General features: G+C 36.3%; 1 protein-coding gene across 1 annotated transcript in view; it reads left to right on the top strand.

Moving 5' to 3' along the window:
- Positions 1-9570, top strand: part of MEGF9 (multiple EGF like domains 9) — a 91169-nt gene extending 81599 nt beyond the window's left edge. Inside the window, exons 4-6 of the mRNA XM_079789787.1 lie at positions 2646-2789; positions 3324-3593; positions 5413-9570. Of these exons, the coding sequence (XP_079645913.1) occupies positions 2646-2789; positions 3324-3593; positions 5413-5864 (866 nt within the window). The 3' untranslated portion in view covers positions 5865-9570. The remainder of the gene's footprint in view (positions 1-2645; positions 2790-3323; positions 3594-5412) is intronic.
- The last annotated feature ends 7111 nt before the right edge of the window (positions 9571-16681 follow it).

Raw genomic sequence — 16681 nt, 5'->3', positions numbered from 1 at the left:
GTTTTAAAAATGATATATAACAATATGAGAGGGAAAGAAGCAGGGTATAAAAATGACATGTGGGGTACGTTTAGATTATTTAAAAAGCAAAATCCAAACCTCTCTATGTGGAGATTTCAAGTAACCTTTCAAAATCTTACACAGTTCTTTGGGTAATTATTTTGTCTTTCTACTCTACTGTATTTTTCTAGATTTTCTTTATAGAGCACATATTTTCCTTAAAGTGGAGGTGGGAGGACTATTATTTTTTAAACTAGAACTTTCTGTTCATATTGTGTACTTCTTTTTAAGAATTAAGCTCCTTCATGTATTCATAGTGTTCCATGGCAGCTTGACTGAGTTGAATACTCCTTCACTCCTCAATGACTTTCTTTACTTTAGGATATCACACTTTTCTGGCTCTTTTTCCCTATCCGAAATTGGCTCAGCCCTTGGCATTCTTATCTTTTCCATTTATACGCTCTCTAAATGATCTCATTCAGTCCCCTGGATTTAATTTTTTAAAAAAATATATTTTATTGATTTTTTTTACAGAGAGGAAGGGAGAGGGATAGAGAGTTAGAAACATCGATCAGCTGCCTCCTGCACACCCCCTCCTGGGGATGTGCCCACAACCAAGGTACATGCCCTTGACCGGAATTGAACCTGGGACCTTTCAGTCTGAAGGCCGACGCTCTATCAACTGAGCCAAAACGGTTTTGGCCCCCTGGATTTAATTTAAATGTCATCTACATATGTGCTGATTACCAGATTTACATTTCTTTCTTGATCTTCACACTCAAAGATCTAACAATGCTTTCGACATTTTTACTTGAAGGCTTTAATTGGCATCATAATCCTAACACATCCCCAAAACATCTCTATTTTACCCTATAAGTCAATCTGCTTTACTCTTAGTGTTCTTCATTTTGGTGACTGGCAACCATTCACCCAGTTGCTAAGTCCAAAAGCCTGGGAGTTATATTTTATTCCTTTTTTTTCCTACTGCAAATATCCAATCCATCAGCAAGTTCTCTTAGCTTGACATTCAGCATAACACCCAGAGTCTGACCACTGTTTATGATCATTGCTGTCATCCTTGTCTAAGCCACTGTCCTCTCTCTGAACTACTTTGACACTCATCTGATCTCTGCCTCCTCTTTTGTTCTCTCATCCCCTAACCCCCACCCTACCATAGTCCAGTCTCCATGTAACAACCAGAGTGATCTTTTAAAAATGTAAAACCAGATAATGTCATTCCCATGCTTAAGGCCTCTTGGAATAAAATTCAAACATGTAACTGACACACCCCTCCAATCCAGGGGTGCTGTCTGTAAGACGGGAGACACAATTTCCTGATTTGGGGTCGGTTCCCGGAGTAGCTCCTGGGAGGGGTCCCCCCACACACACACCGCCAAAGGGAAGATGGGGGCGCGCAAAAAATAAAGAAAAAGAAGAAGCATACAGCACCCTGTATTCCCAGGCGGTCTCCCATCCAAGTCCAGGCCCGACCCTGCTTAGCTTCCGAGATCAGACGAGATGGGGCGTGTTCAGGGTGGTATGGACGTAAATGGTGGAGGAAGCCTCCGGGAGCCCCAAGAGCCCGAGCACCCAGCCTCCAGGCCCGCTCAGCCCTTGGCCCCCTCGCTGACCTGGTGCTCAGTCTCCCTCCCCACCCCGCCTTTCTCTTTGACCTTATCTCTTGGTACTCTCTTCCTTGTTCATATAAGCTTAGCCTTTTTTCTGTTTGACAGGTTAAAGTTTGCCTTCTGCCCTGTAGACATGATCAGTACTTGCTATATTTTTGACAGGTTTATATATAAACTATGAAATGGTGAAATAAATGAGGAAAAGTCTTTTTACATGTGGCAATTTATGTTTTCAACATTTTGTCACTGAGTTTAGTGGGAAAGGAACCATCTCTCCTAGTGACAATAACAATAAAAATAATCAAAGTTGAAGAAGTTCAGCCTGGCTGGCATGGCTCAGTCAGTGTTTGAGCATCGACCCATGAACCAGGAGGTCATGGTTCAATTCCTGGTCAGGGCACATGCCCTGGTTTTGGGCTCCATCCCGGTGGGGGGCATGCAGGAGGCAGCTGATCAGTGATTCTTATCATTGATGTTTCTGTCTCTCTTTCCCTCTCCCTTCCTCTCTCTGAAAGCAATAAAAACACTTAAACAAAAAAAGTAAATACTCTCCTTCCATATATATCATTCTGCAATTTGCTTTTTCAACCGACATTATTTTTAAGATTTATGCATGTTCGTAACATATAGGTTTAGTTCACTTATTTAATTCAGTATCCCAGTGATTCAAATCGTATAGTTTTACCTATTTTCTTTCAATGATTTTTAGATTGTTTTTGTTTTTTCTTTATAAATAGCTGGCCTACTTTCAGTATGTAGTCAATCAATCAACAAGGGCTTACTGCAATTCTTGTCACCTTTCCCTAAAGAGTTTACAATCTGCTAGGGGGCACCAAACTTGCAGACCTGGCCAATGTAAGAAGTAAGATGGGGCAGAAACTGAACTCTGTCCAATCTCTATTGGACCACTTTTTCTTGATATCTCTTAAGGTCTTTTTGTTGCAGGTATGATTTATATAAAGTTACTGTGCTATCAGAGTAAATCTTTAACTTCTTAAAATAATTTACTTCTTTTAGGTGCTTGTTTAAACTGTCTGGGAAATAGCAAAGGGGACCACTGTGAAGAATGCAAAGAAGGATTTTATCAGAGTCCCGATGCCACTAAAGAATGTTTTCGCTGCCCTTGTTCAGCAGTGACATCTACAGGCAGTTGTATCATAAGTAAGGCCTTTCTCTAAATCTTTATTTTTTAGAAGCAAAAAGAGTGAATCAGTTATCAATAGGTATAAAATGTGTTCATAAAGTCTGGGTGCTGCAGGTGAAAGAGAGTTATAAAAACAGCAAAAATTTCCTTTCAAGGCATTTGCAGTCAAATCCAAATACATATGTGAAATGAGACTTGAGAGAGGGATGAGGAAGTTTTTGTTAAAAGCATATTCTATTTAATCTGTCATGAGTAAAGAGGAAGGGATAAAAAATTGAGTGCCTATTCATTGTAATTATTTAGATTCCTTATGTAAGCATATTTCTTTTGTTCTCTACTGAATAGGTTCTCTGTGGCCCCATCATTCTCACAATAAATTGGACAATTAATAAATAAGGTGTAGATTTTTAGTTTAATTCCATGTGTCTCTTAAATTTGAGAGGAGGTAGTAGGGAAAGCTTATAATCTGTTTTGAGAACTAGTAATTGTTTTGCATTTTCAATTGTAGCTTGAGACTGGACTAAATTATTTTGATGTTCTCTCTGTTTTAGAATTGGGTGAATTGGAACCTAAATGTGTCCAGTGTAAAGAGGGTTACACAGGCCAGAACTGCAATAAATGTGAAAATGGCTATTACAATTATGACAGCATCTGTATGAAGTGCCAATGTCATGGCCACGTGGACCCAATTAAAACTCCAAAGATTTGCAAGCCTGAGAGTGGAGAGTGCATCAACTGCCTCCATAACACCACTGGGTTTTGGTGTGAGAACTGCCTAGAAGGTTATGTTCGAGACCTGGAAGAAAATTGCATCAAGAAAGGTAAACTTCACCTAAGGTTGTAAATTTAATATCTAAGCCTAGCATTGAAAATTTCAGGACAGCTACCTTTTGCTTTGTAAAACCTTCTAATTCCACAAGAGGAGTTTTCTGGAAATAGATTTTGATAGATATTTGCCTATAGAGAATTCCTTCCATTCCTGCTGCTCTCCTGATACTCCAAAATCAACTCCAGAAATTTGAGGACCAAGACCAAGTCATTGCAGTGTTTTCACATTTTCTATTCATCTACTTTTATTTTTATGTTAATAATTTAAAAGTCCTATCATTTTTTTTTCCTTTGCTTCCTGTATTCTCATCATCTCCAGTGATCAGCAAAGGTCTTTTTAAATAGGGACCTCTAATCTGGTTAGAAGTTCCAGCTGAGAAAAATGAGTTTGTTTTAGCATCTATCCTAACTCTGGGCCTAAGATTTCCCGTATGTAATGGAGGAAATAGTAATAATATTCCTTTTGATTTTTAAAAGAAAAGGTTACTCAAATGGCAAAATGTTTCTTATAGGGAGGTTCAGGAAGGGTTTAGATACAAATTAATGATTAGAGATACAAGATGAGTTAAGAATATTTAGGCTTTACTAGGTCACAGAGATTAGACCACGTTCTTTTACAAACTACCCTTTGATATTCTGACAGATGTTGAATATTGGGCTGATGGATACTTAGCCTGTGGCAAGGGTTGTCCTGCCATTTTCTTGATATCCTTATTCTCTTGTGATCCAGGCTACGAAACTCAGATTGAACCTTAGCACTAGCCTGGAGATCCTGTCACTCATTTCTCTTTCCCACTTGGAGGCATACCTTGTCTACATTTAGGTGTCAGGACTGTGGTGATTATTGGTTATTAAATAATATAAAACATGCCTCTTTTTAGGATAAATTGATGTGGATGATTGTGGTGATGAATTATAAAGATAAAAGTAATCATTTTGTTGAATGACTACTATGTGCCAAGCACTGTAAACATTGAAAAATAACAATGTTATTTCATTTAATAATGTATTTCATTCAATGTATGTTATCTCATTTAATCTTTCAATAACTTTGCAAAGTAGATATTATTATTCCCATTTATAGATAAGGAACCTCAGTTTTAAAAAGATTGACTGACTTATCTATAACCACACACTTCTACTTAATTCTAGAGCCTTTGGTATTTCCACTGAGCTATGCTGCCTCAGAAGTACAAAGTGTAGTATGTTAATTATAAAATAGCTAAAATCTACACAAGAAAGAATTACTATACATGAAATTAAAGGAAGTCTCTTTTTTTCTCTTGACTGACATCAACTTTGGACATTTAAATTGTGTTATTCAGAAGTAACTAGAAATACAGTTTTTTTCCCTATTTTCTTTTTGTCTCCTTTGAAGAGAAGTTTGCCCTTATGAAATGCCATCAGACATGCTGAACTTATTTTAGTTCAAATGATTATCATCTATCCCTGTCACTTTTAACCACGTGATTTAGAACTCAGTAGTGACATATTTACTGTCTTTGCAGGAATTTGTATGAATCTATCCAAGAATAAAGAAGGATGGAAAATTCCAACATTAGAATTTCCCCAAAGATTTTAATATAGATATTATACATTTTAAATAATAGCCATGGATATAATAATCAAGCTTTCTAGATCTTGATTCTTTTCACTATATTTCTCTAAAAGTTATTTTTAACTTGCATGACCTTAAAGAAAACTATCATGTCAACATGCCATACCAACTTCCACTCCCATGTATTTCTTTTATTGTTTCTTATAACTAGATAATTTTGTCTTTTACATTTCATTCTCTGTTTTTATTTTCAGAAGTTATTGTTCCAACACCTGAAGGTTCTACCATTTTGGTTTCCAATGCCTCTTTGACCACATCAGTGCCCACCCCTGTTATAAATAGTACATTTACCCCCACCACCTTGCAAACTATCTTTTCAGTAAGCTCTGCTGAAAACAGCACATCAGCTTTAGCTGATGTTTCATGGACCCAATTTAACATCATCATTTTGACTGTCATCATCATTGTGGTGGTGCTGCTGATGGGATTTGTGGGGGCTGTATATATGTATCGGGAGTACCAAAACCGGAAACTCAATGCCCCCTTTTGGACCATCGAGCTGAAAGAAGACAATATCAGTTTCAGCAGCTACCATGACAGCATTCCCAATGCAGACGTGTCAGGATTGTTGGAAGATGATGGCAATGAAGTGACTCCCAATGGGCAACTGACTCTGACAACATCCATGCATAATTACAAAGCCTAAGGAGCTAGACATGTTCTCCTGAATTGTTAGACCACAGTACTCACTAAGACAGCATCAGCCCCTGGGCATGACAGAGCCTGGGTAGAGTTTGCTGAGAAAGCAAAGGCATATAGTGCATGGAAGTCTTCAGGTACAAATTCATAATGCACTTAGCCTATTACTTTTAGTTTACCATGAAGATTTGAAGCAGTCACTATCAATAAGGACTTGAAGTAAAGTATATTTTTGTACAAACCACATGGGAGTATAGAAAGGCTGAACCCAATAGTGCAGCCCTAATTGCTTTGACCTCCAAATAGACTCTTGGGGAGTGTTCACTCAACCAGCGGAAACAGGATGATGAATGTGGAGTGGGAGAGGACTACTGGAAGACTTCATCTCCATTCCTGAAACACTTTTTTTAAAAGGAGGTTCAGGGACGATATTCATTTACTGTACTAAAAGACATCATTGAGGAAAAGCTAATGTCTGGGCTGTATCACAATAAACAATCTTGATTGTTTCTAAAATAGGAGCAGAAAAGTCCCAACAAGGTCTTTAGAAGGGTTTCATTTTTCCTTTCAGAATTCTTGCTCAATGATAGGATTAAGGCACAAGATAAGCTTCTAATGGTACAGAGAGGAAGGCAATATCTGGGAGCAGGAAGCTGATAGTCCTCCTTAAGGTCTCAGTGTAAATGATGAATTATCTAAAAATAAGGAATATTCCTGCCTCTAGAGAAATAAGGTGTATATATTTGATGTAGCATATCTGGTCAACATTGTATTTGTATCTATTTGTAAAAAAATCATGTCATATTTTATCTAGAATGTATTTGTACAGCAGTTAATGACAATGTAAAAAGAAAATATGGGGTTTGGTTAAAATAATGTAAAATAGATGGCAATATTGCTAGAGCTGGGACTCTGGTGAGCATCATTCATTCTTAGTCCCTCTTTGGACATCATTGAAATTTATAAAAGGTTGAATGTTTCTAATCTTTCTTTCCCTTTCTCATTCTAAACATAGAATTATGTGTTCTTTGACTTATAGATTCAAGCAATAGATTTTGAAGTCAGTGATTGTTAAGCTGGAACACAGGCTGTACTCTCCAAGCTACTCACCTAATTAGACATTAGCCACTCTCTATATTTTATATAGATTAATGTGGAACATAGCCTCATTAAAATGCTTTTTAATGTAAAAGATAGTTTTTCAAAGGAATTATAAATATTTTAGTTCCAAAAGAAAAGCCATCATATCACTTGGCATCCCATTTTCATGCCTGTGAAATATTTATATTTCTCCTCCCCACCTCAAAAAAAAGTATCTCCTACATTTGAACATAGCCTGTCACTCATATACCATGAGGAATGTACCATCTCTCTGCAGGGCTACAGTTCTCCTATCTTCTTGTCCAGGTGAGAGTAGCACTGTAGTTGAGTGGATATGGTTAGTCCTTGTTTTTAGGGCAGTTTTTTTCCAGAGGCCATCCACTGTTGCTCTCATCTGTTATGATATAGGCAGATTGTGGATTAAAGTTAGAAAATGCAGACAGAAGATAACTATAGATATTTATTAAGCAGAACAGAAAACTGTCCAAGTGGTTAAAGAAGAGTAAAGACTGTACAAGGTGCCATCCAGGGCCTATGCCTATGAAGGACTGTATGGAAAGAACACAGGAAGATTACTATCTGAAGCCAGTATTGGTGATAAGAAAATAAAAATACCTGTTTGTGCTTCATTAAAGTGAATTCTTCCAAGTGGGGAGAGAAAACCTGCGTTCCTCCGCAGTTGCCACATAATGTGTGTATAGGCTGTGCACTGCACATTTGAAGGAATTGTGCAAAGTGGCATACCTGCTTTCCCCCAGATTACCACCCCTCAAAGCCAGGGATTAATGATGGTGAGAAATAAACATTTGATAAACAGAAGTTAACCCAATAGAGAAAGGAGCCAAACAGTCCACATTCTGGCCATGTAGAGATTCCTTGAAACAGACCTTAGAAGGTATTGCAAAAATTAATCACAAAGAATGTTTACCTTTAAAACTTAAGAACAGTCCTAGATCATGTTTTTAATTTTTCCCAATGGAATAAAATGGACTTAAAAAATTTTAAGTAATATTTCATGTCCCCTCTTTTAGCTGGTGGAAATAATTTTGCTTTAAAATTTAAGTCAATCATGAAGTGATCTACCACCAAAATCAGACTAGAAAACTAGCATGGAATGCATTACACAATATTCATTTCTCTAAAGGCATGATCCATCCTATGAACTATGGCATTCAGCACGAGGATCCCATCAATCCTTTAGAAAGACTAGTACTGGAAGAGTTTTTGTCTAGAAATTAGAAATGTGTTTATTTTCAAATAAGGCTAGTTGAATCTTACTGATAAATAACAGATACTGCTATTGAGTGATACTTTTATCTTCATTAATTCATTTTAACAAGCACTTAAACATTTCAGACAGTTAGATGCTCTAAGTGTTGTTAAGTATGTTTGTCCTCCTTTATTCCCTCCCCTCCCCTCTATCCTCTAGCTCCCAGAGGTCTTTTATTAATAATTTCTTCAGTTATAGAGAAAAATGATAATAAAAACTAAAACTCATTTATACTAAGGTCCTGTGGACTTAATGTGTTACTCTTAGGGATACCTGAATTTTAAGAGAGGATCAAAGAGTAGACATGGAATGGGAGGAGATTTGGGGAGAAGAGGATTTGTAGAAGCATCAAATTATATGACTACTTTCTAGCCCAATATTCCCAAGGAAATTGACCATTAAAGCAACACTCACTGACCCCGGTTTAATTTTGGTCAGATGACTTGGTTATTTTGGAGGCAGAAAATTATTTCCTCCTGACAACAGTACTTCCTCCTGACAGCCTCAGTTGGGATTGGGTTATTAGATTATTTACCTTGGTCCTATATTTTTTGTAGGACACGTGGGGAACATAACACCACTTGTAATGGATATTCCCTGGTTCATACATTTTGAAGTAATATAGATAGGAGTTGAATTTACACATCTCAAGGAAAACTCTCTGACAAAAGTTCAGAGAAGTAAAAAGCACCCAATGTAACCTGTTAGAGTAAGGAAAGCATTTCTGGCCTCATCCATGAAGAAGCTTTGGTCTGTTATGATCTTGATACAGTAGTAAGGAGTTTGGGAGCTAAAATGAGTTTGGTGTGTGCAGGGGAGTAATAATGGAAGATGAATGCAAGTTTTCTCTTTAACCCTGAGCCAGTGACTATGCCAAGGGGAAAAGCAGGAAGAACATGCTGATTCATCTGAAGAAGTCAAATATCAAATGGACTACGGGTTACAGATCATTAAAATGTCAGTGGCTGAATGATGCTTTTTCAAAAGCAGTTGGGAATCTGTCCTACGCGCAGTAACTGCGACAGCAGCCCTGGAATGTGAGCCCAGGGCTCCAGATTTAAGTTAATGCAAAAACTAAATGCTTTAAAGTTAAATTTTAATGCTAGGCACAAGCACTCTGTAATACATTAAATTTCAGCCCAAGCAATTAGAGAATGTTTCTGAAACATTAAAGTTGTATTTATGTCACTAAAATTCTAACACAAATTTTAAAAACGTGTTCTCATCCATATGTTGTACTAGGCTTCATGATGCATTTCTAAATTTGTGTATGATTTGAATATATAAAAGAATTTATACAAGAGTGTTATTTAAAATTATTAAAAATAAATGTATATAATTTGTACCTATTGTAGATTTGTTGTTTTACTTTTTTATGTGGTAAGAGTGGTTGGAAGTCTTTTGATATATGTCACAGATCATTTATTTTCAAACCATGTCATGAAAATCTTGAACCTTTCACTTGTTAACTATGCTTTTTGTTTTAAGAATTTCCACCTGGCGAGTGTTGCTCAGTGGTTGAGCTTTGACCTATGAACTAGGAGGTCACAGTTCGATACTCCGTCAGGGCACATTCCCGGGTTGTGGGCTCAATCCCCAGTGGGGCGTACAGGAGGCAGCAGATCAAGGATTCTCTCTCATCCTTGATGTTTCTCTCTCTCTCTCCCTCTCCCTTTCTCTCTGAAATCAATAAAGAATGTTTTTCACTTGGGAAAAAAAAAGCCACATTGAAGAAGATTCCCCTTCTTAGAACAAATCAAAACAACACACCATGAGGGGGAAAACCTAGATATTAACATATATTCTTGTTTGTGCTTTTTTTTTTTTTAAAAAAAATGGTTTTTTTTATTGATTTCAGAGAGGAAGGGAGAGGGAGAGAGAGATGGAAACATCAACGATGAGAGAGAATCATTGATCGGCTGCCTCCTTCACGCCCCCTACTGGGGATTGAGCCACAACCCCGGCATGTGCCATTGACCGGAATTGAACCCTGGGACTCTTCAGTCCATAGGCCGAAGCTCTATCTACTGAGCCAAACCAGCTAGGGCTTGTTTGTGCTTTTGCTTGTCCCCTCCCATCCATTGGGATTTCCATGGAAATGTTATGGGGAAAAAACTCGCTCCTTTTGGATTCCTTTTAGTATAAATTTGAAGGGCCACAACCATGTTCTATGTGTTTATTAGATAACTGATAATGAGAGTGCATCTTTTTATTTTGAAATACCCTTGAAGATCCTCTATTCTGACATAGTTTAGAGGTGTTTAATTGGATGCCATTTGGAGACCCAAGGGGGTATTTGAAAAAGAAGAAAAACTTAAGGCCTTTCTTTGTGCTGACAGGTTTATAAACTTCAACTGGTTTATTCAGCATCACTTGTTGATATTTAAACTTTATAACCCTGTTTTTCTTTTCTAGTCACACAAGAAAGTGGGTTTTATTTATAATCCCACCTTATAATTTATACATAGGGTTCTATACATGTAGATATAGGATGTACATGAATTGGGTGTTGTTTCAAGGAAACAGAATAAGCATGGCAGAAATCTAAGCAACTTAAAATTTCAAGAGAAAGTAAATCTACAAATTTACTACAAGAGGAAAAAACATTACTTTTATAGAATTGTAGTCATACTTTTGGTGCAAGTCCATCAGATAAAGATATTTACTAGATTGCATTGTCAAAATTGGTTGTATTCATTTTCCATAGGGATATAAAATTACACATGATTCCTTATAATTCAATCAGTAACTTCAGAGTAACAGTTATGCTTAATCACACTTAAATAGTTTAAGCTAAATTCAAAACAAAATATTTTTCATGAGATAGTATTAGGAGTGTTAATTGACAGGCTAAAAAGGAGCATTCTCAGTGAATGTTAAAAAGTTATAATTTTACCTATGTAGGTTTTTCAAGACAAATTTATGAAGAAATTATTGTCATAATTATTGTATAGGCTTCCTAATACTTCGGCTAATCAAATGAAAGCCATCAGACAATGTTACATTTTAAATGTGTTGCCAGTTTGTTTTAATAGGTAGGTTTTAAACCTTGTATGTTGAACACCAAACTTCAGATAGCTGCAGAAAAAAAAACACAAAACAGGCAAAGTCTTTGTATGTAGCAAGAGTAGGTTTGAGTAATAAAGGAAGTATTTGGGAGGAAATCTTCTTTTGTGGTTTCCTTTGTGTTGTCAGATCAATTGCTACAGTCTTATACAGCAGTGTTGTTTTTCTTAGTCTCTATCCCAAATAAGGAAGAGCCTTAGCCTCTCCTTATGTTCACTACCATTCTAACCCAACCATGTTAAAATTCATGTATAATTTCCTGTATATGCTAGGTTATATGATGTCTCTTTCTGTCTTTGCTGGTGCTGTTTCTTCTATCTATAGCATCCTAGAGCAAGCATGTCAAACTCGCGGCCGGCGGGCCACATGCCTCATTTATTTGGCCCATATTAGCCTTTGAGTTTGACATGCTTGTCCTAGAGAATACTTCTTCATTCTTTGCAACCCCTTGATAAAAGAAAGTTGATCAATCCATAATTTGTATCTCTACTTTGTCTAATGAATACCTCTCTTATTATACATATTTTACATAAATACTTGTTATTTTATGTCTTCCCCAGTAGATTCTATTCCTTGAAGCCAGGGGCAATTATTCTCCTGTCTCTAGTATCTGGCATAGTGCTGGCACATGTGGGTGCTCAGTAAATGATGGTATAAAACAAAAGGTACTTGACAGATACAAGAGTTGGTGTGTAGACTTATTTGGTGAAGTATTATAAGAAAATCATATTCAGTGAGTAAGTCAATATAATTTTAAATATGTTTTGATTGATTTTAGAGAGATAAGAAGGGAAAGGGAGAAACATCGATGAGAAACATCAATCGGCTGCTTCCTGTACGCCCCCTACTGGGCATCGAGCTGGCAACGTGGGAATTGAATGAAGGACCTCTTAGTGCACAGGACAATGCTCAATTCATTGAAGCACACTGGCAGGGCAAGACTATTTTTAATTTAATAGAGATGTCAGCATAGTATGCACTTCAGAGGGTCTGAGAAACTGTTGAGATTGTATGCTGTTTGGTTTGTGAATACAAACTGTGTGTGTGTGTGTGTGTGTGTGTGTGTGTGTGTGTGTGTGTTTCTGAAAAGGTCCATACCCTTAATCATAGTCTCCAAAGGATCTATGATCCCAAAGGGTTAATTACCTGGAAGGGGGTGACTTTATTTATTTCAGCAATAAAAACCCTTCCACTGAATAAAAATCAGTTCTGCCTTGATTCAAGAAATCCACATCTGGGAACCCTTTTTAATGAAATGACCTAAAAAACAGAGAATTCTGTGCAAAAAATGTATTAAAAAATGGGACAAACTCTAGGTGTTTAACAACAGAGCATACACTTGTTAAGATAACATACAGATATTAAAAAGAATAAGAAAGAATGATTAAAAACAGAAAGTTAAGTGAAGAAAAACAGGGTATTTTGAACATGTGCACCAGGACCCACGACTCACATTCTTCATTGAAGCATCATTTGTTACAGCAAAATAATAATTTGAAACACCCAACTGTCTGTCAGTAGAAGAATGTATAAGTTGTGGTCTATCTATATCCTTTGAACAGAATTTTATGCATTAGTCAAAAATGAATGAGTTACAACTATATACATCAATATGGATGAATCTCAAAAACATAATGTTCAGCAAATAAGTCATAGAGAATATATAATTTCTTTTATATAATGGCTAAAATGGAAAATGTTATTTAAAAATACGTAAGTGGGAAAACTAAAGAAAAATAAGTGAATGATTAATACAAAAGTGAAGATAACTTTTTGGAAGGAAGAGAGTGATGCACAGATGTCTTCAAAGGCATTGGTACTATAAAGTGGTGTGTGTGTACATGGCTTTTTCATTGTATTTTTTAAAAACTCTATGCATGTTTATACACATATATACTCTGGTATATATGTAAATAGCAAAAATTTTAAGATATAAACTGGTGCATATAACATAATTTTCAACTATGTTGGAAAATACAGAAAATGTTTGAAAGGAAATGCCATAATTTGGTGATATCTGTACTAAAGAGACAAAACAAAACCACTACATTTTATTTCATAATGGTAAAGAAATAAATCAGGAGGATATAGTAATCCTGAATGTTTATGCACTTAGTAAAAGAGCTTCTGAATACATGAAGCAAAACTTGTTAGTACTGAAAAGAGAAATAGGCAAAACCATAATTATAGTTGGAGATTGCAACCCCTCTCTCAATAACGTATAGAACAAGTAGACAGAAAACCAGTAAGGATATAGAACACTTGAACAACAACATCACCAACTTGACCTAATTGACACAGAACAGTCACCCAACAATAGCAGGGTATACATTATTTTTAACTGCACATGGAACATTTGTTAAGATAGAGCATACACTTGTCCATAAAATGTCTTAACAAATTTAAAAATATAACAAAATATTTTTTCTGACCACATGGAATTAAGTGAGAAATTAGTAACAAATATATCTGGGAAATTCTGAAATATTTAAAAACCAACATACTTCTGAATAACACCTAGGTCAAAGAAGAACTAAAAAATTAGTACTTTGAACTGAATTAAAATGAAAACACAATATTACACATTTGTGGAATGCAGCTGAAGCAGTGCTTAGAGGGAAAGTCAGAGAGCACTGAATGTTTCTATTAGAAAAGAGGAAAAATCTCAAATCAATGACCTAAGCTTCTATATTAAAAAACTAGAGAAGAAAGAGCAAAACAAACCCCAAACAAGCAGAAGATAAGAAGTAATAAAGATAAGGGCCAAAATAAATACAAAAGAAAACGGGAAAAAAAATCAATGGAACTAAAAGTTGGTCCTTGAGAAATTCAATAAAATTGATAAACTTCCAGCTAAATAATCAGGAAAATGTTTAAAAGGAAGAAGACACCCCCCCCCCAAAGAAAACAATATCAAGAATGAGAGTGGCATAACTATGGCTTCTACAGACATTAAAAGAATAATAAGGGAGGTTCAGCCAATACATTTGATGACTTAGGTGAAACGTACAGATTTTTACTCAAAAAAAAAAAAAAAAAAGATAACCTATGTAGCCCTATTTCTATTAAAGAAACTGAATTTGTATTTAACAACCTTCCATAAAGAAAACTCTAAGTGTGGTTAGCTTCACTGGTGAATTCTATGAAAAACTTAAAGAAATAATACCAGTTAAACACAAACTCTTCCTGAGAGATTAAAAAGAGACAATATTTCCTAATTGATTCTATGGGACTAGCATTAATCACCCTGATACCAAAACCAGACAAAGATATCTAAAGAAAAGAAAACTACAGATCAACATCTCTCATGAACACAAACCCAAATATTGTAAGAAAATGTAAGCTAACTAAATACAACCACATACAAAAAAAGATAGTACTGGGGTTTATCCCATGAATGCAAGATTGGTGTAATATTTGAAAATTAATGCAATTCACACAGACTGAAAAAAAGAAAAAATCACATGATAATCATCTCAGTATATACAGAAAAAAAAGCATTTGACAAAATCCAGTATTCATTCATGATAAAAATGATGATGATGAAGAAGAAAAGAAGAAAAGGAAGAGTGAGAAGGAGCGGGGAGGAGAAGGGAAGAGGAAGAAGGAGAAGAAAAAGAAGAAACTCTCTGCTATCAAGTTATCTGTTCAATTTGAAGGCTGGGACAATCTTTATCTTTTAATGCCAAGGCCAAGCACAGGCCCTGGTACCAAAAAGAGCTCAATAAATATTAGTGAATGAATGAATGACTGAATTAGCTGTGTTGCCATTTTTGCACTGGTAAATATGGTGAGACATGTACTGCAGTTTGTAGGCTTTGAATTAGACAAAGCCTAACCAAAAAACAAATATACTGTTATTTTGGGCAACACTTGTACGTAGGGATGTTTTTTGAGTGACCCTAGGAACAAACAGCATAAAATTTCCTTTAGTGGAATGGTGCCGATGAAAATCATTCCTTCAGTGCAGAGAGATCTCGCCCACAGACTGGATTGAATGTCCTCAAACACTGTGGCATGTGCTGACTGGGTAGGAGGCAGACTTAGTCTGCTATGTGGATGCTTTTGGTGCCTTCCCTTCCTGCCTTTATGTTCAGTAGCTTCAGAACCAACAGGCTATAGCTCAGCTTTTTAATTTCCCCCAAACATTTTCTAAATGAGCCATTGTTACTTTTTATCACCATAGCTAGGGGATTATTCAGCTTCATTTTAAGAAGCTATTTTTACCAAGAGATGAGATTCTTCCAGACAAGGATAAAAACATTAATGGCTGTCTATTAAGACTCTGTTTAGTTGAGATAATAATTTTGGGGTAATTAAGCAAATTGTATAGACTCCAATGGGCCATTAATCCCCAAACGAATCTTGTGAAATGGAGAGGCCTTTAAATTCTGTAGCAAGGATCAGAGTTTAGCAACAGTGACATTTTGAATTTCCTTCAGTAAAAATGAAAAGGTAGCAATGTTAACAGGTATTGGTTCTGTCTAAAGAATTAACTTCATTTACTTATAATCTGTACCTCACCTTGCTGTGTTAAAAGAGATAATTAAAACATTAAAGTAAGGGTTCAAGTATCAGTTAAGTACACCAGCATCCCTGGGCTAAAGGTTACATTAGCAATTGACACCCAGTTTAGCTAAGTGTCCCAGCAACCAACAACACGGATTACTTAGCTATTAGTACCTAGTTAAAGGAGGCACCCTGGAAATACAGAAAACCTCTTTAACTGAGTTCTAAAAAACAATAGTTTGCAGAACAGAGAGCATCAAGTTTGGAAGCAGAGAAATGTGAAGTCCAGTGCAGGCTTTACAACCCTAGGATCTTGGGCAAGTTCATAGACGGCTCTTAATCCTACTCTCCCTACCTGTAAAAGAATAATAGCGCTGAACTCTTAGGATTGCATTGAGGTTAAATGAAATCTTATATGTGAAGCACCCCAGCACATGCCAGGTCTACAATGAATGATATTTCCCTTCTACTCTGCCTTTTCAATGAAAAGAGAGATCTTCAATAAAAGCTTTAAAAAAAAAAAAAAGGCTCTGAGATGATTCCAGTACTGAGAAGGAGAGCAACGCGGCTGATCTCCTCAAGCTAGTTATATATTTCCCTAAAATGGGAGGAACTACAAAAAGTCATGTTACTCAAGTTGCAGCCCACCTCACCAATTTGTTCAAGCAATCTTTGGCTACCACTTCTGAATGTCTGCAGACACATTTGCTATAGATTTCTTTGAAAAGAAATGGAAGCACACAGCAAAAGGAAAGCACTGGGAAGAAAAGATAGCTCAAAAGAGGAAGGAAATTGGGGAAGTAGGTGCTGTGGCCACTTACTTGTGGTCTTTCCCTAGGAACCTGCTCGCTCAACTGCATTTAAGGGAGAGGCCAGTT

The sequence above is a fragment of the Cnephaeus nilssonii genome, assembly GCF_951640355.1.
Source record: "Cnephaeus nilssonii genome assembly, chromosome: 14".
In the NCBI taxonomy this organism is placed as follows: domain Eukaryota; kingdom Metazoa; phylum Chordata; class Mammalia; order Chiroptera; family Vespertilionidae; genus Cnephaeus; species Cnephaeus nilssonii.
Note: the sequence above shows the minus strand (reverse complement) of the source record. Positions and strands in the feature narration are given on the sequence as shown.